General features: G+C 41.8%; 3 protein-coding genes and 1 long non-coding RNA gene across 4 annotated transcripts; 2 read left to right on the top strand and 2 right to left on the bottom strand.

Annotated features, from left to right (window-relative positions):
- Positions 1 to 1,958: 1,958 nt before the first annotated feature.
- LOC133914106 (uncharacterized) lies at positions 1,959 to 4,203 on the bottom strand. The gene is made up of 3 exons (XR_009909167.1): positions 3,268 to 4,203; positions 2,830 to 3,111; positions 1,959 to 2,716 (listed from the first exon to the last, which is right to left on the bottom strand). It is a non-coding gene; the product is annotated as an uncharacterized LOC133914106 (long non-coding RNA).
- Positions 4,204 to 8,321: 4,118 nt separating this feature from the next.
- On the top strand, positions 8,322 to 10,597 carry LOC133915353 (L-type lectin-domain containing receptor kinase SIT2-like). The gene has a single exon (XM_062358487.1). The coding sequence runs from the start codon at positions 8,385 to 8,387 to the stop codon at positions 10,410 to 10,412; it is 2,028 nt and encodes a 675-aa protein (XP_062214471.1). The 5' UTR covers positions 8,322 to 8,384; the 3' UTR covers positions 10,413 to 10,597.
- Positions 10,598 to 19,893: 9,296 nt separating this feature from the next.
- LOC133915354 (cytochrome c oxidase subunit 6a, mitochondrial-like) lies at positions 19,894 to 22,192 on the top strand. The gene is made up of 4 exons (XM_062358488.1): positions 19,894 to 20,086; positions 20,199 to 20,305; positions 20,402 to 20,444; positions 21,793 to 22,192. The coding sequence occupies exons 1-4, from the start codon at positions 19,981 to 19,983 to the stop codon at positions 21,828 to 21,830; spliced, it is 294 nt and encodes a 97-aa protein (XP_062214472.1). The 5' UTR covers positions 19,894 to 19,980; the 3' UTR covers positions 21,831 to 22,192.
- Positions 22,193 to 22,577: 385 nt separating this feature from the next.
- Positions 22,578 to 23,470, bottom strand: LOC133914032 (acidic leucine-rich nuclear phosphoprotein 32-related protein 1-like). Its single transcript, XM_062357192.1, has 2 exons — positions 22,945 to 23,470; positions 22,578 to 22,816 (listed from the first exon to the last, which is right to left on the bottom strand). The coding sequence occupies exons 1-2, from the start codon at positions 23,468 to 23,470 to the stop codon at positions 22,578 to 22,580; spliced, it is 765 nt and encodes a 254-aa protein (XP_062213176.1).
- Between the last annotated feature and the right edge of the window lie 3,488 nt (positions 23,471 to 26,958).

Here is a 26,958-nt window from a genome sequence, read left to right on the forward strand (position 1 = left end):
GTGTTTTGTTGTTGATTTTTATTTTTCTTTTGGAGCTATAATTTCAACACCTTGGGAAGTTGATTTTCTTAATGCTAGAGGTATATAATTCACATACACATGCATATGTGATGGGGTCTTAAATTCCCTTGCCTCTAGATCATCATCTTAGAAAGTTTACTTGCCCGGTGATCTCGTCTCCATTTCATTCATCTTCAAAGTCACGAGATTTTGGGCACAAATATACATGGAATGGTTTTGAATAGAACCTATGGTTCATATTTCATCTATGGAGTCATATTACCTTGAAACTTTCCATCTCGCTTTATCTCTCTGAGTATTTTGCTTCCGATCAAGCTTTGAGATGCGCTGAGTGATTAAAAATTGGAGAAGGCTGTCTATTTTATAAGAAATTGTTGAGGCGCATATTTACCCCACCTCTAGTCGTGGATGTGGCACTAGAACTAGGTGCTTTTTCTTCCCAGCCAACTACTGGCCACGTGATAGCTTCGACCTAGCAGACACTGGTGCACTATGGTACTAGGGCTCCTAGTTGCAGTGCTAGTGTTGCTCACACAGCATCGCGCGCTAGTTCAAGGACTGTCCCTACCTCCTTGGGAGTGGCTACACGTGGGAAAGGTAAGGACTGATGCGAGGAACCCTCCGAGAGTTAGGAAGACAACTCGGAGGGTGACGATCCATCCTACGAGCCCGATGAGATCGGGAGCTCACAGCTCGCAAGCGCTCCTCCATCGACACAGCCTTCATAGAAGCCGTTGCATGCACGTGACTAGAGTGAAATTGCGAGTGCAAATATCCTTTCTACCAAACCAGACCGTGATTGGAGAAAGAAGAAGCCATACACACCACATGGCTGAGTAGTGAACAATGTCATGTGTGCGGTGCTTGAACAATATCATGTGTTAACTATCTTGTGTTGACACTTTAGTTTCATCGTGTTGCTTGTGCTACTAAACAATACCATGTGTGCGATGCTTTTGTGTGGACTATATGTATGCAACATCCCCTCAGTTTCCCTCTTTAGGATCTTGAGTAGCAATGATGAAATTTAAGTGGTTTGCATTCTTTATTCTTTGGGTTCGAGTGAGCGGTGGCTGCTATGCTACTCACACAACCACTTAAATAACCACTTCCTTGTCATATATGTTTTCACCTAGCTCCCACTTAGCTGAAGCTGCCTGGTTGTGAGAAGAAGCAAGGATGCTACTCATATATCGCCAAACCTGAAGAGCAAACTAACATGAGTGGGACTGTCATCATGCTTAGAGTTGTAAATCAGCAGCTTGCGAGATTGTTAGCAAGATGAGAAACAGCTCAGGTTTGTGTGAGTATATAGGCTTGTCATGCCAAAGAAAATGGCGCGGCCAAAAAAATAATCATGCCAAGCACCTTTGGCGTGACAGGCCTATATAACCTTCGATTTGCATTATAGGCCTGTCACGCCGAAGTGCCTGGTGTGACTACCCTATCACACCAAGGACATTGGCGTGACACAGCACATCGCTCCGAGTGAACCCCTGGACATGGCTAGGTGCTGGCGTGGCTGCAAGGTTTGTCACTCTAGGGTGCTTGGTGTGACAAAATGTGTCATCACGCCAGGCCTTCCTCCGCTTCCTCTCTCCTAGTGTGCCCTTGGAAATGGGTTCTCTGGCTTGGCAGCAGATTAGCATGACATAATATTCCAATGTTCTTAAAATATTTGTTATAAGTCATGTACATTTGTTAAATAATATATGAAATTGTTCCCAACCCATATTTAATTTAAATTGGTTCAATCATATTATGCAGTACAAAAAATTGGTGTGGGCCCACTTGAATACAAAGTAGTTCACTATTTTCAAAGTAGTAAATAATGCTCCGATTGATGAATTCGTAGAAGTAGCTTTCTGCCACCACTTTATATTTCAAAGTAGACACCTCAAAAAATGAAAATAGACAACTTTATAATTGTTGCTCTCGTCATTTAACACGTCCAAATTTCTCAAATAAATATACCAAACACACAAATAAAACAATCCATATGGTTCACATATTACAATCGACGATGTTTACAGATGAAGTTCACAAATAGTTCATCACATAGTATGTTAATATAAGACACTAACCATATACCTATCGAACGGACCCCTCACGCTAATCGTCTGACCCATCATAGAGCAACTCATCATTGTCGTCGTCGTCCGAGACTAGCACATGCAAATTAGCAATAAAAGCCTTCATTTTATCTATTTGCACCACCTTAGCCATTGCCTCTTGACCCTTCATGGCTCTCCTCTTATTCTGATGATACATACTATGGTAAAAATCACGAGTTGCCTTCTTACGGTGCTCTAGATAGCTTGGCAGCACCATCGGATGACACTTACTCTGCCATGCAATTTCATGATCCACCTCATCTTTATCAATGTACCCCTCCCATGAACATGTATGCGTACTCTATTCATGAAAACAAAATCATATGAACTCCCATTAACAAGGTACAACCAACATAGGATATCGAAATAGAAAATATAGATAATATGCATAAAACTAACCATGTCCTTGCTAACCACATGCCCATAGTAGTATCCTACACCAAGTTCGGAGGGCACTATCCCGTATCGAGCTTTCACGCCACAAGTGCAACTCCTTGGATGACGTGGTTCTATCACCCTATTCCCCTTCACTTAATCCTCTTCCTCCTCTATTCATTCACCATAGAGACCGTACAATAAATCTAAAAGTTACAGGTAACATCATAACGCTGCATTCAAATTCATGATACAAGGTACATGATATCTAACTCTACCTCATTCAAATTGTAAACAAGCAACAATGATCTGTTTTTACCTTTATCATCCCTTCACAACGGAAATAAGGAGATCTCCCACAAGGTTCATAAATCATGATTCGCTTCCCACACTTACACAACGGAGGATCCACTACACGTCTTCTGCTCACTTCCCGCTTCTCTTTATTCGTTAGTTTTGGTGGATTTGGTAGAGGAGGAACCCAATGAACAAACTTGCCATATGAATTCAGATATTGACTAAATCGTTTCACCTTCAGAATTCTAAGGTCATACATCTCAGGCACATCAATCCATTGAAAGAAGTAGTACATCTCCCACTCCTGCAAATTATTAAAGCATCATATCAGAAAAAGTAATGATATATGCTTCTACCTTAACCCATAACAAATATACACTCATATGATAATTCTTTTTTAGGTAGTAAGTACGATCAACAGTATCTTCATGTAGCGACTGAAGGATCGCAACAAGCTTACCATAATCACAAGTTAGAACAGAGAGAGCGGATACTTCTTGTCGATGTGTGCCCACTTTTACTTACACCACAAATTGGTCATCATACTATACAACTGCATAAATACCAATTCATTACAAATTTGACATGCACAAACACTTTTACATTCAACACTATCAAATCCTATGCACTAAACTTGGTTACCATCTTGAACAATCAATTTCACAACACAAACTACAATAGTAAAATGGTCTACGTACAAGCAAAATAAATGTGTTATATTAAGTATTTAACAACAACAAACAACCACAAGCTAATCTAACCAAATTTCAATATTTTCATCACCTAATCTTCAAACCCTAGCTAACCGAAAACCATATAAAACTAGGGAGAAAATCTAAATTGAATGGACGCAATGAAGTATTTACCTTCAATGAGTAATTTCTGATGAAATCCCCTTTGATTTGGGTCCAAAATCGATGAATTTGATGCAGAATTTAGAGGAGAGGGAAGAGGGGTGAAAGCAAGGTCCTCGGGCTCGATCTGGAGGAAGGAGGTGGAGGAGTGAGAGGGAGAGGAGGGCGGCCGGCGTGACGCGGCACTCTGTATTGGCCTAAGTCACGTCAATACCATTGGTGTTACAGTGGTCGCGACAACACCTTTGGCATGACTCAGGGGTACCACATTAGCCCCCGAGTGTAAAGGCGTCGAGGCTAACGCAAGTGTAGTTATCTTGATCGTCACAATTTATGTGGTGTAACTATGTTGATGAGTAATGTTATGTATTTGGACATAATAAAAAGATTAGTTACTAGGTATTTAATTTTTCACATGTTATTTTTAAAATGTTAGTTTAAAAGGATTAAAATAAAAAATATTCCGGATGCCAAGAGACTCGTTGACTCGGGACACGGTAGTAGTTGCAGGCAGCTTACAGCACAAGCTACGTTCCTGGCAGTCCAATCCGCGACTACACTGGTCTACAGCAGAAAAAAGTGCCAGGAGTTGCGCGAGTCTCAGCCAACGAATCTCATAAATGGTTATATGGTTTTTCAGATATTTGATTGGGGAGCTTGTTAGATAAGATGTTTATTTAGAAAGAATATTTTTAAAAAATATTAGATGTGTTTATCTTAAAAAAAACTGCTGTACGAAATAATCTATACTATAGATGAACTTTATTCATTTTAATATGGCATATTCTGATCGGTTAGGATAAGCATATTTTTTATTAACATATTTTAAATAATATTATCTTATAAACTGTTTATCTAACTTGCGATCTGATTATAACGTTATATACATTATAATTAAATCAAACAATATCTTATGTGAGTATATTTTAACATATAATAAATAGGTTTATAAAATTTTAGCTAATTCATTCAAATTCTATCCGTTCAATCAAACAACAACCCTTAATCATCATTTACTCTATCTATATTACCAAACACAAAATTAAATCTCCCCATCAAACCTCCGGCTCGGCAGGCGGTGGCAGCCTATCAGATCCATTCAACCGCCGGTGGGCAAACATCACTAGCACATGATTGGAACGGCCACTCGAAATACCGCATGCCAACATCTCCAGCGTCAATCCGCGTTCCCGTCGTTGCAGAAACCTCCACGATCCACACCCCACGGCCACGGGTCAGTCCGATTGCTTCTTCCGCCATCGCTCTCGTCCCAATTGCACTTCGCATCCGTCTACCTGGAGCGAATGTGTCTTCCGCGGGTCACCGCTTGCGGCGAGACGGCGACACAGACGTCCCGTTCCAGCAGCGGCGGTAGCAGCAGCAGAGAGAGAGGACGCTGCGTTAGAGATATTATTTTTAGTTGTACAAGAAAGATATAAGTATTTTTTATGAGTTTTACTGTCACGTGAATTCTCTTTTTTTATGTTACTAACTTCTTCTTTTTTTTCTCTTTTATCTATGCTACTTTTTTTATTTTTTTAGAAAATCCAAAAGTTGAAGAGGAAGTCGGATGTTTCTGTTCTTGCTGATCTGAGAAATGTCAAGATATGTTTTTTTTATTTGTTATCATGGTCTAATATATTTTTTTATACGTGGTTCAAGTGTTTTTTAAGCATTTACATGAGCATCGTGCAAGTGTTTTTTAATTATTGTGATCACTTACACTTTATTGTTTTTTCTTTTTTTTAAGTAAAAAGATTATGTATGATAAGAAATCAAAACCAACCTCCACACACTTCTCCACTGAGTGTGATCAGAAAAGTTTTGACATAACTTTAATATCTTTTGATTTTATGTCTAGACTTGAGAGTTCCTCTTGTTCTGTTTTGCCATCTCAAGTCTTTTTTTATTCTTGTTGTGCTTGTTTCATTCATCATTACAATTTTCTTTATTTTTATTGTGTCATCACTCTTACACTGTTTTAACAGTGCTTTTTTACCTACATTCACGGGCTAAAGATGGTCTACGCCGGATTTTTTAAGATTATTTTGTTGAACAATCTAAGAAAACTCAACTAACCTCTGAAGATTTAATTTTTAAAATGTTAGCATTGTTCAATGAAACGAGATCAAAGATGCTTGATGACGAACGAGAACGAGAACATGATCCTTCTTTAGGTTGGTTCTTTTTCTGAAGATGTTGGGTTCATTTTTAGGTGGATTTCATTTAGGACAAGATGCTTTTCTGGTTTTTTTCAGCATGTTATGTACACTCAATCCAATACAAATTGGTTATCATGACTGCAAGATTTATTCTATCTCTATGTCGATTTTGTTTAACCCGAAGATGTAGTGAATATATTTTTATCCTAAATCGGATATTGCGTATGTATAATTACATTCAGTTAAAAAATAGGTAGGTTGCCATGTCTTTATCTGTATCTCTCTGTCTTAAACTCTCTAGCTTTTTTTAAGCTGTCGTTAATTAGGCTAAATTGTCTAGTCTAATTTTTGTTATGTCAATGTCTAGTGCTAATTATATGCTGCTTTTTTTTCTCTCTTTTCCTGTCCCTGGAGTATGTTATTTTTATGCTGCACATCAACATTTTCAGCAGACATTGATGTGTTTTGACGTGATATGAGTCAATGTAATCATTTTTTTCCAATTGGCAATGTCAATGGTGTGAATCTGAATCCAAGTAATAGTTTGAAGCTTTCTCCAATAGTTTCAAATAGAAAAGCTTGTAAAGATAAATCCCCTTATATCAATCTTAATTTGTCCCTCAAGGCTGGTTGGGAGCTGGATGTAGATAATGTTCAGTATATTTGTTTTGTACTTTCATTTATAAATGTGCTGGTATATTTTTTTAGAATTTTATAATGATTCTTTTTAAAAAAAAATTGGTCCATTTCATTGCAGGCCGGTGCTGTCCACAACTTTTATCTCAATTAGAGCAAACTATTGGTGATAAATGTTTTATGACCATGAGTGGCGAGTGTAATTTTGAGAAAACTGAATTGAAAGTATGTATCTTAAAATTCTGAAAATGTGTTACGACCAGAAATTATTTTAGTGTTGCACCTTGTAATCTCTTGTTTTTTTTTTGTTAAGTATCCTAAGTACTAAGAGGCTATTTCAAAGATTATGCAAGCTAGGTTATTTTTTTTATAGTGTATCATGTCCACTGTTGTTCAAAATTAATAAACATGGACTTCTGATTTCTTTTATCTTTTTTATATTTTTAGTTGTTGATCTGAGCACACCGGAATTTGTAAAAAAATAGAAACATCGATTCTTATGGTAATTATTTTATAATATGTATTCTTTTATCCAGAACAAATTATTATCACACGTAACTATGTTCTAACTATTTTTTTAAAAATAATGCTTCAATTAAGAAACCCAAAATTATACCAAAACCTTGAAATATCTCCCATCAAACAAAACATAAATATCAATATCTCATCTGACTACTCCGGCTCGGCAGTCGGTGGCAGGCTGTCAGGTCCAGTCAACCGCCGGTGGGTAAACATCACTAGCACTGTAGCACATGATTGGAACGGCCACTCGAAATCCCGCATTCCAACGTCTCCAGCGTCAATCCGCGTTCCCGTCGTTGCAGTAACCTCCACAATCCATACCCCACGGCCACGCGTCATGGTCCGATTGCTTCTTCCGCCATCGCTCTCGTCGCAATTGCACTTCACATCCGTCTACCTGGACCGAATCTGTCTTCCGCGGGTCACCGCTTGCGGCGAGACGGCGACACCGACGTCCCGTTCCAGCAGCGGCAGCAGAGAGAGAGAGAGAGAGAGGAGCTCTGATTGTACTGCGCAGTGTGCCTATATACCAGTAACTACCGTAGCTGCTCTGTTCGGATAACGAAATCCAGAAATTTACAGTCCTTTCGCGATCGATCACGCCGGTCAAGCCTCGGTTCTTCACAGACGTCCACATCGCTGCGTCGCAAGCGTCAAAACTGATTCTGCAAAACAACAGACGTGGAAGCTCCCATGCTGGACCCGGGCGCGCACCAAAGTCTAAGGACTAGAAGATGGCCTGTTCTAATCGCTCGAGAGTGGAGAGACAACACGAGCGTGATTTGACGCAGGAAGACCCCAACAACCAAGTCGTGCCTATCTTGTTTCCAGAAGAGGATTTTTACAGTATATCTAAATAAATGCATACCATTCATTTTCTTCATCTAGTGGTTTAGATTGGTCTAATGATACTATATTGCCCATCAGTATCATGGGTATCATTAAAGAGTATTATGGGTATCATAAGAGTAGGATTGGAAAAAAAAAACTATGATAAACTTGTAAATTATATATTTAATTAGGGAAGATCAAAATATTAGTTTATTCTTCGGATAAGCTTTCACTTATTCTGTTCATTTTATTTATTAGGGTTTTCACCCTCCGTCGGTCAGTCGATGATAGGTGGTGAAAGTCCGAAGTCCGGTCAGTCAATGACGTAATTACCCCTAAAGGTATCAAGATAATTACAATAATACCTACTAAAATGGACGGTTGGATCACAACAATGATACTCTCTATCATCTTAGTATCATGATGTACGGTAAAGATTCTCTTCCCGAATACTCGTTTGGACTGATCGGCGGCTGCTCAATGCTGGTTTCTGGTTATAAAACTGCAAGCAGCAGAGCGCGACTGCCCTACAACGCACCAAATTTGTAGAGCTCTTTTTGCTAGTGGTTGCCATGGTTGACATGAGGTGCACGCGCTCCCTTCTCGCCGGCGTCCTCCTCGCTGGCTTGATCGGCGTCGCCGTACTCGGCGCCGGTGACGACCAGTTCGTCTACACGGGCTTCACCGGCGCGCCGCTCTCCCTGGACGGCACGGCCATCATCACGCGGACCGGGCTCCTCGAGCTGACCAACGGCACGGCCCAGCTCCAGGGCCACGCGGTGCACCCGACGCCGCTCCGGTTCCAGAGGACGCCCGGCGGCCCCGTTCGCTCCTTCTCGGCGTCGTTCGTGTTCGGCATCATCCCGCCCTACTCTGACCTGAGCGGCCACGGCATCGTATTCTTCGTCGGGAAGGACAACTTCTCGTCCGCGCTGCCCAGCCAGTACCTGGGCCTCCTCAACTCCCAGAACAACGGCAACGCCACCAACCACATCTTCGGCGTCGAGCTCGATACCATTCAGAGCACCGAGTTCAAGGACCCCAACGACAACCATGTTGGCATCGACATCAACAGCCTCAAGTCCGCCAGTGTGAATACCGCCGGCTACTACGACGACAATACCGGTGCGTTCCACAACTTGTCCCTGATCAGCGGCAAGCCCATGCAAGTCTGGGTGGATTACGACGGCGAGTCCACGCAGATCAACGTGTTCTTGGCTCCCCTGAAGATGGCCAAGCCTTCGAAGTCTTTGGTGTCGGCCACGCACAACCTCTCGGAAGTGCTCGTGGACCCGGCGTACGTTGGCTTCTCGTCCTCGACGGGCACAGTAAGGTCGTTCCACTACGTTCTCGGCTGGAGCTTTGCCATGGACGGCCCTGCTCCGGCCATAGACATCGCCAGCCTGCCCAAGCTGCCAAGGTTTGGCCCGAAGGCACGGTCCAAGGTCTTGGATATTGTGTTGCCAATAGCCACCGCGGCGTTCGTCCTCAGCGTGGTCGTCGTTGTGGTTCTGCTCGTCCGGAGGCGGCTGAAGTACGCCGAGGTGCGAGAGGATTGGGAGGTTGAGTTCGGTCCACACCGATTCTCATACAAGGACTTGTTTCGCGCAACAGAGGGATTCAAGAGCAAGATGCTGCTTGGAATCGGAGGATTTGGGAGAGTGTACAAGGGAGTGCTTCCAAAATCCAAATTGGAGGTTGCGGTCAAGAGGGTGTCACACGAATCAAGACAGGGTATAAAGGAGTTCGTCGCGGAGGTTGTTAGCATTGGCCGTCTCAGACACCGCAACCTTGTGCAGTTGCTCGGTTACTGCCGAAGGAAAGGTGAACTTCTTTTGGTTTACGACTACATGCCGAATGGGAGTCTTGATAAATACTTATACGGACACGAGGATAAGGCCACTCTGGATTGGGCACAGAGGTTCCGAATCATCAAAGGTGTCGCATCAGGCTTGCTATACATCCATGAAGATTGGGAGCAAGTTGTCATCCACCGCGACATCAAGGCGAGCAATGTCCTACTCGATAGTGAGATGAACGGGCGGCTAGGAGACTTTGGTCTCGCAAGGTTGTATGACCATGGAGCTGACCCGCAGACAACCCATGTCGTGGGCACCATGGGTTACCTTGCCCCAGAGCTGGCACGAACAGGAAAAGCTTCCCCTCTCACCGATGTGTTTGCCTTTGGTGCCTTCATCCTTGAAGTCACCTGTGGGCGGAGACCTGTGGAGCAGAGCATGTCAGACAGCCGACTCATGCTGGTTGATTGGGTGCTCGAGCACTGGCAGAAGGAATCACTATCTGAGGTGGTTGATGCAAAGCTTCAGGGTAAATACGACGCCGATGAGGCGATCCTGGCGTTGAAGCTAGGGTTGCTGTGTTCGCATCCGTTACCCAGTGTGAGGCCTAGCATGCGGCAGGTCATGCAGTACCTCGAAGGCGACATGCCCTTCCCTGAGCTGACGCCGTCGCACCTAAGCTTCAGCATGCTAACTCTGATGCAGAACGAAGGATTTGATTCGTTTGTCATGTCGGCGTCGCATCCGTCGTCGACGGCGATGAGTATCGGGACGATGACTGGCCTCTCCGGAGGGAGATAACATGTGTGTTGTGTTAGGCGTCAGTACGAGTATGAATGCACAAGGGGGTGCCATGAGTATAGCAAGCATTAGTCAGTTCTCTACTTCTCTTGGTTGTAAATCTGTGCAACATTAGTCAGTTCTCTTGGTTGTAAATCTGTGCAATATATGAGTTGGCTGCACTAGTGACATACATGCTGGAAGTACGGTGAATAGTGTATATGTGGCATATCATCTGTACATAGCTTTTTTTTTCTAAAGTGCAGCCGAAATATATTAAGAGAAAAAAGGATAAAAACAAAAATACTAAGAATTCAAACGACTCTTTTAAGAGTTTAACCAACAAAAGAAGACTAAAACTTCAGAACGACTAGACAAGTCCGAGTCTCTGAACAATCAAAATGAAGAAACAAACCTACTATAAAGAAAAATAGCTGGTCCTCTAAACCATTTCTCATGCTCGGTTTTTGTGGTCGATGTACTCTTTTGTTTTCTACGTTTTTGTACATTGCTTTTGTAATTAAAAGGTCCATCGTAATGCATTACATAGTGAATATCGAGTATAATAGACCAGATAATGTAACTGGAAAATTTAGCTCCACGAAAATTGTAATTCATTTGACAAATCAAATGCCGATTACATCTGCTCAGTAAGAATCGGAACGCATGACCGTGTGTAAGAATCTGGATACTTGAAAAATCTGTACATGGAGTGAAAGAGACATCTCCATACGGCCATACCTAGTCCAAAATTGCAGCGGAACAAAAATGCCATCGACCTGACTTCAGCCTCACCAAAACTTTCTGGTGCGTATGGAATATTGGTTGCAGCTTTATTTGCGACTGTCTGGATGCTTGCTTTCAAAGAATGCTCGCAAAATACTGATGGTGCGGCAAATACTGATAGTGCGGCGAGGAGTATTTAGGCCTGAAAATACAAATACTCCATTCGTATAAAGTATAGGGCGCGGTTTGATTGTTGGTCAAAGATCAAAAAGTTTGAATCTTGTAATGCGTGCACGAATTATAAAAAGAAATTGAGGGTGTGTCGATCTAATTAATCTCAAGAATAATATAATCTCAAGAGAATATAATTAATCTCACGTCTCATCCTACCTTAATTAATCTTAAGAAAATATAATTACAATTAGGGTGTGTCTAGATCTAATTATAAGAATCTCGATAAGTTCTCTGGTGTTTTAAATATTGAAGCTCTTATCAGATGAATCTAAACGTGACACAAATCTATTGTAGATCTTAATGGGTTGTTTTTGTTTCTATTCGACTAGATTTGCTTTATATTGCTTATTCAAATTCTAGCTTGTCTTGGTCCCTTTTCTCCCCTCTCCCTCTACCTTCGGCGTACTATCCCCTCTCCTTATATAGTCAGATTGTGAAGGCATACCATACTTAGAGTTTCTAGGTATAATCTTCTCAGATGGTATTACTTTCTAATATCTAAAGGATCCCTTTCTAATCTGGGTATAGTTTTCATATAGAACATGATAGACTGTGTGGAATATCGACACATACCTTATTTACCCCATGACGATTACAAAACATACCGTATCGAATGAAGAACACGTGTATGATTGTGATCTATCTTCAAGATATACCGTATTTCTAGTAAATCCTTAATTATTAAATCTTCATCAGTCTTACGCATGTGGAACCTCTCCACCACCATGCAATTCCAGTACATGCGCCCCCTCAACACCACCGATGGCAAGGGTCGAGATTGACACGGTGTTCAACTAGGAATTCAACAACATCGACAACAACCATGTCAACATCGACGTCGACAACCTTAGGTATTGTAGGATCGAGAGTGGCAACTAGAGAGAGGTGAATAAGCGTCTCAACAAATTGCTTACGAAATTGATAATCTTCTCCTATTTGATCACCTAACGTACCTTCACACGAGAATTACAAAAGTACACAACACAAATATGCAGCAAAAAAAAACTACACCTACCCAGAAAGTCCGAAGACTCGATAGATGGGACCCGAGAGTCCAAAGTTTCCAGAGATTACAAGAAAGATCAAAAACCAAACTTGAAGATTTAATAAAAGATAGGTCTCATGGTTAGAATCGAACACTAAGTTCTACAGCAAATCAATATATGACCTATCCCCATACAAAGGTTGAATCTTGAGAAAACATCACTCAAGGATCAAGAGATGAACACTGGGTGAAAAAGATCTCTATGATAATGGTCTAAAGGCAAGAGAACTCAAGACTCTATCATATATATATATGTATGTGAATTTTATGTCTTTAGCATTAAGAATAACAACCTCCCAATGTGTTAAAATTTTAGCTCAAAAAGAAAAACGAAAATCAACATCGAAAAAGAAAAACTTGCACACAAGACAAGGGACCAAGAGAGGGAAACTGAAAGGAGCGGAATTCAAGTATATGTAACAAAATAAATTTCAATACTCAAAAAGATCAGTCCTATTTTAAATGGGTTACAAAGATTTTTCTCTCAAAACTATCATCTATTACATAGGATAAGCATGCATCCTCGTCTTCTCTAAAACCCAAGCACAATGTTCTCATATGGGTGATACAAGGGACTTAAATGGTTGGTTCCTCTCTCACATAGTCCTACCCTTCTATTTATAGGCCTAGGAAATTTGACCCCTTAAGTTACCTATTTTTAAAAAAAATACTCATCTCTTGTAGTACACTTATACCTATCACCGAGAGTATTTTGTTTTATTTTCTTCTCCATTCATCGAACGGTTTTAGCGCCTTCACGGCCTGGTTTTGCCTCGACGCAAGCTTTAGGATGGTGCAACATACTCCTCAAGTCCTCCCACAGTTTTGAGGCCAAATCGTGAAACTCTAGCATGCTTCTCAAAGCTTGACTAGCCGTCACTTGCTTTCACCAGAAGCAAGCACTCTGATGATGACGTGTATCCTCTGTCTTATGATCTAAACCACCTGCAAGTCTCTCTCGCTCCCGATCCCTCGGGCTACCTTGTCACTTGCACCGGTATCCCCTTCGCTTGATTTTGTCAACACATCTTCTTCATCCTCCATTTCATATTTTGCTTGATCTTCATGTGTACAACTAGAATCACCTTTGACTCTGTCTGACCCTCATTGATGATCCGGCACCAAGCAACTGCTTAATCTCGATCACCCGTCATCGACCGTCAAGTTACATCTGTCACCTACACACCATAAAATAAACAAACACATTTCTTCACACTTCAAAACATCTTCAAGTTAGCACAAATCAAAAACTTCAACTCAGAGCACATTTTGCAGAAAATGTGAACACCGGATGTTCCAGTGTATTCTGCTCCTGAAAACTGAACTATCTGGTAAGTGTAGCACTATTCATTCCAGGAAAATTTTGCTCTCTGCAAGAAAATGTCAGGTGAAAACTTCCGGTGATCTTATGTCCATCACCAGATAATCAAGCGTGTGCCAATCTATCGAACCACTCTTCTACAACCTCTTTGCAACAAAAGGTCTAGTGCATTCTCCAGTATTCACAAACTCAGCATCGGACCATCCGGCGTATATACTCAAACTTGGTGTCAAAAATCTCCTATCTACAGAAAATACTCTAGTGCTCTCTAAGTCCATCGTCAAACCATCCGATGTTTGCTTCTATTTCTACTTTAGCACCGAAAATGCTTCGGTACTCACTTCACCGTAACACCGGACTATCCGGTGTGGTCAAAAACCCACACACTGAATGTTCCGATGATGTATAATTTCCTAAAATTTGAAACAACCTACTCCAATTCAAAATTTGTTTAGTCATAAATAAGACTACACACAGATAAGTTCATATCAATTAAAATCATTTCAAATATAATGTTAACAATAACTCATCACATACAAAATAAAAGACATCTCAACTTTATTTCTGGCATACGTTGCCATCGGGAGCGGGGTCCTATGACAAAGACGGTGTCTCCGTGTTCCGTCATTGAGCCTCTTCAGTCGTGAGGCCATGCAGGTGTGGGTGGACTACGACAGCCAGGCCATGGTGCTTGACGAGACATTGGAGCCCTTGGGTGTGCCCAAGCCCGAGAAGCCTCTTTTCTCGCGCGTCTTTGACCTCTCTGTGGTGGTGCCCGCGGAAGCGTACGTCGTGTTATGCATCCACTGCGTGCTCGGCTGGATCTTCACATTGGATGACGCCGCATCGCCCATTCGCCCCTGGACACCTCTCAGCTACCTGACTTCCCTCACCCGCTCGAAGCCCAAACAATGGAAGGTGTTGGCCATCGCGCCACCTGTAGCTGCTGTTGTGGCCGCCGTTGTCAACACAATCACTGTCTTCCTGGAGTTTGTGCATCACTGGATGGAGTCCGGGTTTGGCGCGTAACAAATTGCGTACAAGGACTTGTACCATGCAACTGATGGCTTCACGGACAAGAAAGCTGGTAGGGAAATTAAGATGGGTACGGCGAGGTGTAAGGGGTGTTCTTCCAAGATGTAAACTAGAGTTTGATGTGAAGAGGGTGTCCGATGAGTCGAGACAGGGGTTGAAGGTGTGCCGAGTGCCGACGAGGTTGCAAGCATGGGTCGTCTAAGGCACCGGAATCTCGTGCTGCTACTTGGCTATTGCTGGTGGAAAGCAGAGCTATTTTTAGTATACCAGTATATGTCAAATGGTAGCCTCGAGGATTTTCTGCACAACAAAGGGAACATCATGTTGGGATAGGATAAGAGGTTCTGGATGATCAAAGGTACCGTGTTAGGTTTGTTTTACGTACACAAGGAGTGAGAGCAAGCTATCGTTCACAAAGACATCAAACCAAGCAATGTGCTTCTCGACGATAAGATGTACGGTCGACTCGGTGACTTTGGCCTTAGCTTTCAAGATTGTACGACCATACTATTAATTCATCTACCAACCACATGTTACCTAGCCCCTGAACTAAAATCATCTCCAACGGTTTTCCTTCAGGATCCAGAATCCCTTCACGATGGGATTTTCGTTCCTTTCAGCGCTCCAACGGTTTCACTTCACAGTTTCCGTCATGAAGGAATTCCCAAGGTCATTCCCTTCAGAACGGGATTCTCTCTACTTTCCCTTCACGATTCCCCTTGAAAAGAAGCTGTTGGAGATGAGAGGAAATGAAGGGAATAGGAACGGGGAAAAGAATTGGAAAGGGAACGAAATAAAGAGAATATGGTTGGAGATGGTTTAATGCACGGGAAAAGCAAACCCAACGCCGGATGTCTTCGCCTTTGGCACATTTCTTCTGGAGGTCACTTGTGAGCATGGCAGGGGAGACTTTTGTGCTTGAGGATCATGTCCTTGGGCACTGACACAATGGATCACTCATGGAAGCAACAGACTCCAAGCTCCAAGACAACTATGAAGCCAAAGAGGTGTGCCTAACTCTGGAGTTAGGGTTGCGTTCTATGCACCAAGGGCTCGTTTGGTTCAAACCCTGGACCAGGCAGTAATTCCAGGCCCAAGCGTCCGAAATTCAAAGCCTGGATTTGCTGCCTGAACCAGTCAAGATGGCAAGGACTCTGAACCAGTCAAGATGGCAAGGACTCCAACCAAAGGGGCCCCCAATGACTGGTGCAAGGCCAAGCATAAGGCACGTTGTGCAGTATCTAGATGATGGTGTGGCGTTCCCTGAGTTAGTACCGATGGATCTTAGCAAACATGCTCACCATGTCTCTGTGAGCTAGCAAAACTGTCTAATTTGCAAGAGATGCCGGAAAATTTAAGTGGACCCAATAGAAATGCTCATACAATTACCTGCGCTTGGAATTGGATTCGAAATAGATATGTATTTGTCTTGTATGATTTGAGACACCTACCTTCCTTAGACCATCTCCAATCATATTTCCTTCATTTTATTCCCTTCCCGATTCCCCTTTTCCGTTCTTATTCCTTTTATTTTTTCTCATCTCCAACAATTTCCCTTCGAAAGAATTTGTGAAGTGAAAGGAGAGATAATACTGTCCTGAAGGGAGTGACCTTGAGAATCCATTCGTAATGTGAACCGTGAAGTGAAATCATTGGAGCGCTGAAGAAAACAAAAACCCCTTCGTGAAGGAATTTTGGTCCCTGATGGGAATCCCTTAGAGATGGTTTTACGTCTAGAATTTCCTATATTTCTTTGTTATATAAAACACGAGTTGGTTCTCGTATCACCTTTCCCCTTTGTTCTTCTCTCATCTAATAAAATCTCTCAAATTCGAATAATTTATCCACTTTTATCATCCACAGTCATTCTTCAGCCTCTCCATCTCGTTACCAGCTACAGATATGAGACTTATTTTACTAATAAAAACAAATAAATAAATTAGGAGAGAAATTAGCTGATAATCTTCTCCTTTTCTTTTTATCTCATCTAAAATCAAATTACGACATCATTTCTGACGTATTCGTTCAACAGTACTCTCATGATACATCCATATCTGGATACTTGAATTTATGGTTGATGTTATTACATTCAATATTTGTATGTTCATTACAACGTATATATACTTAGCTATTAACTTGTAAAGAACTAGAAATTTTCTCACAGATCCAGAGAAAAAAGAGAGGAGGATTTGTGACGATATTTGAGTGAAACCAGCACCTAGATGCGTTTTGAAACTTGTATTATATTTTTTGAAAGGAAAACTATATATAATATGTGTTCCAATTAGCAGATACATTTAAAACTTCAAACTTTTGTATTAAAGTTGCACGACATACACAACTATATTTTCAAATACAAACTACGCATTGCAATATTTAGCCGCACAATTCATCTCGAAACCGTATGAGCTACGGAACAACTCAATTGAAGTGTCTCTCATACTCGTCAATTTTTATTGATTTATTAGAACATGTTAAAATGATTGTTACGTGCACTTGGTGTTTAAAAAAGTGCTAAGCGCTAGACTGATCGTGAGTGGCAACATAGGCGGTGATCAGATGGGCTAGGCGGCAGGAAGGAGGGTGGCCTAAATTCTATAAGATTCTGTCTAAAGAGATTCTTATAAAATTTTATCTTTGATATTTATCTTATAATCCAACAATTAGACTGAAGAAAAAAGAGATGAAGTAGACACATGTCATCATAGAAGATAATGTCTTTCGTAGAATAAGATTCTATATAATTTGCATCCCGATGACACCAGCCAGACAACCGACTTTTGTTACCACTTGTATTATAATTATATCTAGGTTGGAAATATATTATTTAATTATTGCCTTTTTTTTTATCCGTATATCTGTGGAATCACCACCGCATTTTGCCTGAGTTGGGGGTTGCTTGGTGGAAAGAGTCATCTGGAGAATAGTTTATCTATAGGCTTTTAACGAGGAGCGCGTTGTGGAGGGATTGAGAATTGTGAAATCAACTCTTTATCACCAGCAATCGTACTTCTAGAAGAATGAGAATGTTCAGAGATCAAAAGCTGGTTCCAAACAGCACTCCTGTAAATAAAAATACGTGTCACTAGCATTCATACTTAGAAGATTGAGAATCTTCAGATGACAATCGACGCTTCTGGTCTTGTTCCAACTTCCAAGTCGTCTGAAACTTCATGCGAAAAAGACAAGACGACAATCCTTCTGAAACAAGCTGGCAGACCCAGAGATGAAATCCTCTTAATCAACCACCAATGACATAGACAGGAACGGATCTAACGTCCTCTTTCTAATGCATGGTTCTCAAAATACAATAATAGAAAAATTAGGATTGGAGTTGTACGAAACTGCTAAATTCTAAGCCATATTATTAATGATTTTATAAACACAATAAAGTGTTGTAGTATAATTTGCCTGGATTCGCGCTCCTTTGCCGACATCCGGTCAGGCGGACGATTTCATTGACTTCTCCGACTCACCTCTGCTCCACGGTGGCGTTGCATGTGAGCCTTGGTGCGGATTACGTTTGTGAACCTGTTCCTGTGACGAGGGTCCGCAGTGGCCTAGGGCTATTCTGTTTTTAGCATAGCTCTAGCTAGCTTTAAAATTTATGTAAGATTTAAAATTTATAATATAAAATAAAATTGTTTAAATATTTATTTTTTTCAGTTTAAAATAATAATAAAATGTCTCAACCAAAAATTCTTGATCTGACTACAACTCTAGCCCTAAAAATTTCTAAAACTATGAATAATCAACTATACATTTTTTAATATAAAGCTTTACCAAATAGCCTATTAATCAAACAAACAATGGTAAACAATGCAAAACAAGGGACATGATTATCTCGCGTTGGCCTAAGTTTAAGTAGATTCGGCCCACGTTCTACCACTTCCCTCACCAGCCCGACTAATTTAAAGGAGTTTTTTTATTTTTTTTATTTTTTAATATTAATAGTTAAATAAATAGGCTTATGATAGAAAGGTTTTAGTACACAATAAATTATATCAATATATGAAAGGTGAATCAGAAGACTATTGAGATAAGGTTTAGGATATACGGAGATTCATATGATAACTTACCACATCAACTAGCCACAATTATACGATAATTTTTAAAAGTTATTTTGATATCAAGCATTACCTCTCGAATGATAAACCTAGAAAACAAGTATTGCAATGTGATTTCTTTGTATTTACGGCAACCATCAAGGCATTTAGTCACTATCAACCAATCATTTGTTTGGACGGGACATTTCTCATTGGGAATACTAACCGTCCTCTGGTAAGGGGGCGCTCGAGGCGGCCTACCTACCTTCTGAGTGGGCGGGTAGGGGCGGTACGGGCTCTAAGCTCAGGGGCTACGACCTAACCGCCCTCTGATAAAGCGGTAAGAGGTATTTGTACCACCGTGACATGCTAAGTGCACTCTGAAATTTTAAAAGACGGTAAACGTCTATTTATACGTATCTTCCTATCAAGAATTTATTTATTTAAATATTAATGTTAGATAATATAAAAAAACTCTAATTTAAAGACTCCGACGATCTCTCCCCACAACAGATTGGCCCACGAGGACTATTTAAAGAAAAGCATCGCCATACAAAAGAAAGGGAAAAAAACAAAGTAAATCAACTCATAAACAGGAAAAGCAGTAGAGAAGAAATTTGGCCCATGAAGTACTATTCCCAGCCCACCATAAAACCAGCAAAGAGAAGTGGGCCACAAGTTACCCGGTGCGCGGAGTAGGCCGTGGCTTCTGTGTTGCTGTGGAGAGGAGGGCCGGCCCGTGCGAACTCGGCTTATAGAAGTGGGCCACAACTCATAGTATTATTTATTTTTATTGTATAAATAATTGTTTGAGTTAAAAGTTTTTAAGAGCTAGATTATAGTATCTCTATACTACTATAATTTTTTAGAATTTTTCATTACTATTTTTATAATATTTTGAATTTTGAGAGTAATAAAACACAACATTTTTTTATTTTTAAACCTATCAAGATGATATAATTATTTTTAAAAACTAATATTACCCTTCTAGCGGGTGTCAACTGACAACCGCCTAATTCTGCAATATTTTCAAATAGACAGTTATTTTTGAATTTTTTTGGCTTTTGAAATAAAAAAAAAACTCGGTTAAAGAAGGCGTGCGCACCAACCAGGTCAGCCACGCTCTCCGGAACGACGCAACCATCCTCCACCCGTTCCCCAAAACCAGCGGCACCACCACCCATGGCTTCGGCGGCGGCGAGATCCGGGCTCCGGTCGCTGGCGGCGCGCGCCAAGCCCGCCGCGCCGGCGAGGCGCCGGATGTCCTCCTCCGTCCACGACGACGCCCGTGCGTACATCTCGCCCTCGCTGCTGACCCCTTCCCGTTCACCCCGTTTCTTTTCGCGAGTCCCGATCGGTTCTTGATTTGGGCTTGGACGTTGCGCTTGATCCCTTCGCAGATGAGACTGCCAAGTGGGAGAAGATCACCTACGCCGGGATCGTGACCTGCACCCTCCTGGCGGCGTACAACCTCTCCAAGGGCCACCCCCACTTTGATGAGCCGCCGGTCAGATCTTGCTCTCGAGTTATTTGGATCCTCATTAGATTTAGATACGGTCTAAATCTGATACGTAGTTTTTCTTCTTTGCTTGTGCTATTGTAGGCTTACCCCTATCTGCACATCCGCAACAAGGAGTTCCCCTGGGGTATGGATTCTCTACCTCTGTCCCGTTTCGATCTGGCTACTTGTTTCATTTTATGTTCTCTGATTCGATCCCTTCGTATATGTTTGATTGAAGCGCGCGAGGGATCAAGAACTTGCATTTGTAGTGCAGTGGTTTTTAATGTGTAGTAGATTGCATTTCGGGTTCCTCATAACATTATAACATAGCATTTATTTGACAGAGTTCATCATTTCCCTTGAGGACCATAAATTTGTTTAACTAATTAGATACATCTGTCTGGTAGCTTCCTGAATAATATTCAGGATGAACATTGGTATCTTCTGTTCTTTGCTATCATTGATTGTTTTGTTATAGACGAACATTACAATGAGAGCTCTAAACACCGGGTGGGCGTGTCAGGGGATTATTCTCTTGCGTCTGGCGACGAAATTGTTCTAGCCAGGAATCCCCTAGGGAATAAATAGGCTGAATGAATGGTTTCCTTTGTTTTTCCTGTATGACACTACAAGAGGTTGTCCATCGTGTATGATCGTATAATAAAATGGCTTTAGCTCATCTCAGAAAAAGGAAAATAGATGGCTTAGCTGCAAATATTGAATGTTGGCGAATTTTTACAGTACTATCATATGTCATTCTATAATTTTACATTTCAGAAAAGGACCGTCATGTGATTCCATGTTTCACCACAAATTACTGTGCTTTGGGATAGAAGTTGAACTTATTGCACTTGCATCATGTTCTAAATGTTCATAGGCCATACAAACTTCTGCTATAGACCCCTTACCCCGGTTCTTTTGGGATCTGTTCATTGTAGACAGTTTGGAAATAAATACCTCAATCTTGTATGCAGTTTATTTCACATTGTTCAGCGATTATTTGTTTTTATCAGCTTCAATGATGTGCTGTGTTAGGTTGCCGTTCACAATACAGTAGAAAAGATAACAGTTGAGCTAGTCTCTGTACTGTTGGTTCTATTTAATTTGATCCATTCATGTCTAGCATGGCCCATGACTCCATGAGTACTAGCATTCTGCCCTGGTTCTTCCATAAGAATTACGAATTGTGGGATTCAAACAGTGTCTACTGTGCCTTTCATTTCACCCTTCTGTCACACTAACTCCAAAAATAGTTTAGTAATCTGTTCAAATGTTGTATGCAACAGTTGCCGTTCACACTATAGTATAGCGATAAAAATATTCTTCTAAAATCTAAAGTGTTGTTTTGTAACATACATAAGTTAGCTGCAAACAGTAAACGTCATTATTATTTTGGACTAGTTTTTGGTGTCAGAGCATTTCATGTTATCAATTATGCCTTGTATTGTTTCAGTTTCTGTTACTGTGATACATCTTACAATTCTGTAATGCAGGTCCTGATGGCCTGTTTGAGAACAAGGACCACCATTGAGTACTGAATAGCACACTGTCAGAAGCCGGTGCATGATTTAAAAAGTTATCTGGTTCTTCCAGTGGTTTTCTTTTCCATGAGACCTATTTGCTGCAACAAGAAATAAGAACGAAGAAACTCTTGTGTTGACAATCAGTTTTAACGTGTTATTAGCTGTTATCTGTCTTGTCTTTTCTTTTCTTCACATCAGTGGTCACAGACAATCAAGGCAATTGTTTTGTCTTGCACAGTTTCAGGTAACAGTGTCATCATCACCGGATTGTGCCTTGTGCTTGTTTAAATTTCCCGCATCATTGTTGCCAAGCCGGAACATAATTGTCATATTCTGACCAAAATGAGGATGGGCTATGTTAAAAGTTTAAGGTTATCTTCTTTTTTTTGTGTGGCATTCTGGGTAGTGAATCCCTACGTTATGTTGATTGCCAGCTTGCTAGCAATGGATGAGAAAAATGTGATCAACTGTAGTTCCGGGAGTGGTGATAGATTTTTACGAGAATCTATTGCTGCACTAAGAAGACAAGGCTTCGGGCAGTAGCATCTCCCTTGCTTAGATACAATCTGGTGGCAACACTTTCTTACAGGACATTTGAGCAAGAACAAGATGAACCAAGAGCCATCCTAATTCCTAATGCCTTGTAGAAACTAGACATAAACCGGTTTTTTGTCAGCTGGGCGCGCTTCTGCCTGAGCATGCCGTTTGATCTGCAGGAAGAATGGAGTATTATTTTCGGTAGCATCGTGAAATTCTCAGCTCGAGATGCCATGCCCTGGAACAGAGCCTGCAGTTCCATTCTGGTTGATCATACAGTTCGCATCAGCGGACGCATTGTTGGCAGGCTTCTCATTATTTGCTTCAGGTGCCCTTACGGCGAAATCGTGAACCAGCGATTTCTTAGGAACATTGCCAGTTCTTCCTCTGCCATGCAACGACACGTCCACAGATGTATTCTTCAGAGCAGAATCACCGAGAGCCATTGCAATGCCATCTGCAGCAGAAACACCATCAGTCGCATTCACCAGTAGAACAGCAGCACCGTCTTTCACTCCGCCATTAGCGCTGCTGTTCCATTCACTCGGCTGATGGAAACTTGCACCATCGCCGCCATTGCCGAACTCGTTAGCTCAGTCAGTTTTTCGCCGTTCATGGTCTTCATCAGTTCTTCCTCACTGTTGCCATTTTGGGACTGGAAATCTCTGCCATCCTCCTCTTCGTCAGCAGCAAGTCCGTCGTCCGCATCTTCAACGCCATCATCTCCGTCAGCCTCTTGGTCCTGCTCGTCGCCGTCACCCTCTTCGTGGTCTCCAGCTTTGTTCAAAGGATCATCAGACGAGGCGCCGCCCCGTTCAACGTCTTCGCTTCCAGCGTCGCTCCCACCTCTGACCCCGACGATGTCATCCTCAGACGCAACGCCTGCGAAGTCGACGAAGCCCTTCCTGCCGAGCCGGCGCCGTGCCGGCTCGCCGTCCCCCATGCCGTTGTTGCCGTCGGTCTCCACAACCACCGCCCGTCGCCTGCTGTAATAATGCGACAGCCGGTACACGAGCCAGATGCCGACGGCGACTAGCAGGAAGAGCTGGAAACTGTGCCTTGGCCTGAGCTTCTTGCTCCTGTGGTTCCTACTGGATGACTGTCTCAGCATGGTGACTAGCGATGTGGATTCGTCTACTCTGTGGTAGACTTCTATACAAACCACTGTCAGTGCTCTGGAGAGAAGGTGGCACAAAGAAAATAATTTTTTGCAAAAACAGCAAGTAATCTTAGATGATTTTTCTGAAAGCAGTAACATTAGAAGGTGAACTAGTAGCAATCTTTATTGAAGCAATTAATTACAGTCTGAATTCTGCTCAACCTATTTACTGGGTTTCTGCAGAGCGAGGAGAGCAAGGAAAGACGGAAAGTGCACCTACTTGTACAGCTACGTTCAAGTGGGAAAAAACATATGAAACGGATAGCTGCAAGAGGGGAAAAAATCAACGAGAGAGTGTTTACCAAAGGGAAAAATGACTCCTGAAAAGCTTCTTTTCCTGGGTTGCTGCAGAGTGAGAAATGCGCGGTGCGGAACTGCGGATGCGAGGAAGAAGCTAGAGCGTCTCTTCCTGATTCTTAGCAAGGATACTGCGACTGAAAACCTGAAGTGAAACCGCCTTCACGAGTTCACGCTCCAATTACTCATGCCTTTACTCTCTCTCTCTCTCTCTCTCTCTCTCTCTCTCTCCGCTGTTATCGGCTTCGGAACGACTTGAGAGGACGAAGACCACCAAGACATCATGAATGCCAAGAGAGAGAAGCAAGTACGGAGCATATATTGCGATGAATCCAGACGCGTTTTTTTTTTTCCTATTTTGACAATTTTTAGAAACTATTTCTGATAATGGATCGGTGACGAAACTATTTTCAGTTTTGAATCTTCAACTCTGCGTGCACAAGATGTGGCGTGAATGTTATGGCTAACGTGCGCGCTGTGAGGAGCGATACTGACGTCGGATCAATGTTGTAGACGGAGATCCAACATGCCACATATTCCGCATCAAAGACTATGGCACGTATGTTTCGTGACCGGCATTAGGAGCGCTGGCACGGACCTCTACACTTAAAGCACCACGCGTACCGGTTCGTGTTCTCTTCTCTTCTCTCTTCTTCTCTGTTAGAACCAGAGAGAGCGAACATAACAACGCCTCTCTTCCCTTCTTCAACCCCTCCTAAAATCTAAGGATTTAAGGCGATTTGTGACGATTTATGTGTGAACCCTAGAGGTAGGAATCCATAAAAATGCGCTCGTTTTTTTTTAACTTTATTTGTAGTTTGGAGTCATGTGTGGGTAAGCAGCACATGAGTTGTATATGTAATTTGGTTCAATTTTGTTTAAATTTGTTGCTTATTGGTACTTGAGGGTTGTATTCCAGTGCAATTTTATTTATTTGTGATGAAATTTATATATATGTGCATGATAAATGTAGATTTGTTTTGTGATTGTGTCATTTCATTTTAAAAGTGAGGGTTTATTGTTATGTGTTGATAATATGTGATATTGTGTCTTCATATGATCTTATGTAGTTTGCACATATTGTTCGACACATTATAAATGTTGTGTCTTATTTTTGTCAAACAACTTATGTGTTGCGTTTCGATGTCCTGCTATAGATGAAAAGAATAGTCTGTGTGCACTATAATAATGAAATTTTGTAAATTGATGATGGCAGTGCTAAGTTTAGCAATAGTATGAGATTGAAGGTTGTAGTTTTAAAAAATCATCCTAAGTTTGTTGAGTTGGTAGAACGACTGAAGGAGGTGGTGGGGTGGAATGAACTGGGTGTAGTTATTGAATTGCAAGAAAGGTATGACGTGGGTTATGGCCATAGTCACAAATTAATACTTGACTTGGAGGGTGACGTAGAATGGAAAATATATGTGGATACGGTGAAGGAATCTTAGTGAAAAACTCTTGAGGTAGTTGCGACAAAGAAGGTGGTTGAGGCGCATGCCGATGATGATGATCCCATTGGTGATATGATGGAGGAGGATTGCCATGCTTTCGAGTCGGTGATTGGTCGTCATCCTCGTGTTTCTGAATTTAGGGAACTTAATGGGATCGAATGTGTTGTAGTAGATGGAGGTCATACTACGGTCTTGGTACCTGATGTTTCTCAAAGATCACTTGTGCGGAAAGATATTGAATTCCCCACAATGCTATCCTTAAAGATGTGGCTACAAGAGTATTCCATGAAGCACAACTGGCCACATAAGTAACTCACTCTAATGGTAATGTGCGATACACTGTGCAATGTGAGAGAATAGGATGTGCATGGATGGTTCGGGCCCACAAGATAGATCGTGGCACATGGAGAGTCACTAGTGTTGTGGAGCCCCACACATGTGATGATGACAAATGTTCGGACAAGCATTTGCAGTTGAATACCATATTCATGGCATATCGGCTATATAGCACTGTAAAAGTGGAGCCTAATATTACTCCTAGAGCTTTGATTAAGATCGTGGAGGGGCTATTTGACTACAAGGTCAGCTATGAGAAGGCTAGGGAGATGGCAAGGACAATGGTTTATGGTGATTGGAGTGAAGCGTATGTACGTCTTCCTACCTTGTTTGAAGCAATTAAGGAGTGAAACCTGAGCATGGTATACCGCATAGAGCTGCATCAGGAGAAGTTCATAATGGTTTATAATGTTCTAGAGCCTATTTTCGATCGTGCATTCTGGTGCTTTGGACAGTGTGTGGAGGTGTACAGGCATTGCAGGTCGGTCGTCTCGGATGATGCCACATTCTTGACGGGGAAGTACAAGGGCACTTTAATGACCGCGATAGGTGCAGATGGGGAGGATCAACTGCTTCCTCTTGTTTTTGCTCTAGTGGAGAAGGAGGACAACATGAATTGAGAATGGTTCTTGCACTTAGTTAGGATTAATGTAATCGGGCCACATCGTGAATATTGTATCATATCCAACATGCACAAAGGTATTTTGAATACTGTGGAGAAGGACATCCCTTGTCATTGCTATGTGCACCATAGGTGGTGCATGAGGCACTTTGCGGCCAACTTTCACCGGCACGGCGCTACAAAGGGTCAGACGCAGGAACTCAGATGTATTTACATGCTTGAGGAGAAAAAGTTCTTCTTCGAGGAGTTGAAGAAGTTGGTTGTGTTGCTTGATGAAGGTCCTCGTAAGTGGTTGGAAGATCATATGGCCGATAAGTATAAGTGGGCTAGGGCATTTGATAGGGAATGGCGTCGATATGGTATAATGACTAGCAACATGGCTGAGGTTTCAACAAAGTGCTTAAAGGAATTAGGTCTTTACCCGTTACAGCAATCGTTCCTACACCTTCAAGAAGCTGAATGAGTACTTTGTTGGTAGGCTAAGCAAAGCTGAGAAGTTGAAAAATGTGGACAAGCGAAAGTGGGGAAAATGGTTCAGAAGAAGTTATATCAATAAAAGACTAAAGCGGTCCAACAACGTGAGGTGTGCTTTGACAAGAAGTCACGGAAGTATGAGGTAACAGAGCATGGTGGCACAAGTGTGGGTGGTGAGCAATTTGGCGGTCGGGCATTCGTGGTCGTTCTCTCTGCAAATTATAGTTGCTAATGACCCCAAATATATCACCTTCCATATT

Source organism: Phragmites australis, chromosome 4 (assembly GCF_958298935.1).
Source record: "Phragmites australis chromosome 4, lpPhrAust1.1, whole genome shotgun sequence".
NCBI lineage: Eukaryota > Viridiplantae > Streptophyta > Magnoliopsida > Poales > Poaceae > Phragmites > Phragmites australis.

Bases quoted from the DNA above. Each gene is read 5' to 3' on its own strand.
- LOC133915354 (XM_062358488.1), top strand. From the start codon at position 19,981: ATGGCTTCGGCGGCGGCGAGATCCGGGCTCCGGTCGCTGGCGGCGCGC. The intron at 20,087-20,198 runs GTGCGTACATCT...ATCCCTTCGCAG, and splicing joins CTCCGTCCACGACGACGCCC to ATGAGACTGCCAAGTGGGAG. The intron at 20,445-21,792 runs GTATGGATTCTC...TCTGTAATGCAG, and splicing joins CAACAAGGAGTTCCCCTGGG to GTCCTGATGGCCTGTTTGAG.
- LOC133914032 (XM_062357192.1), bottom strand. From the start codon at position 23,470: ATGCTGAGACAGTCATCCAGTAGGAACCACAGGAGCAAGAAGCTCAGG. The intron at 22,817-22,944 runs GTTCGGCAATGG...TTTCTGCTGCAG, and splicing joins AAAACTGACTGAGCTAACGA to ATGGCATTGCAATGGCTCTC.
- LOC133915353 (XM_062358487.1), top strand. From the start codon at position 8,385: ATGGTTGACATGAGGTGCACGCGCTCCCTTCTCGCCGGCGTCCTCCTC.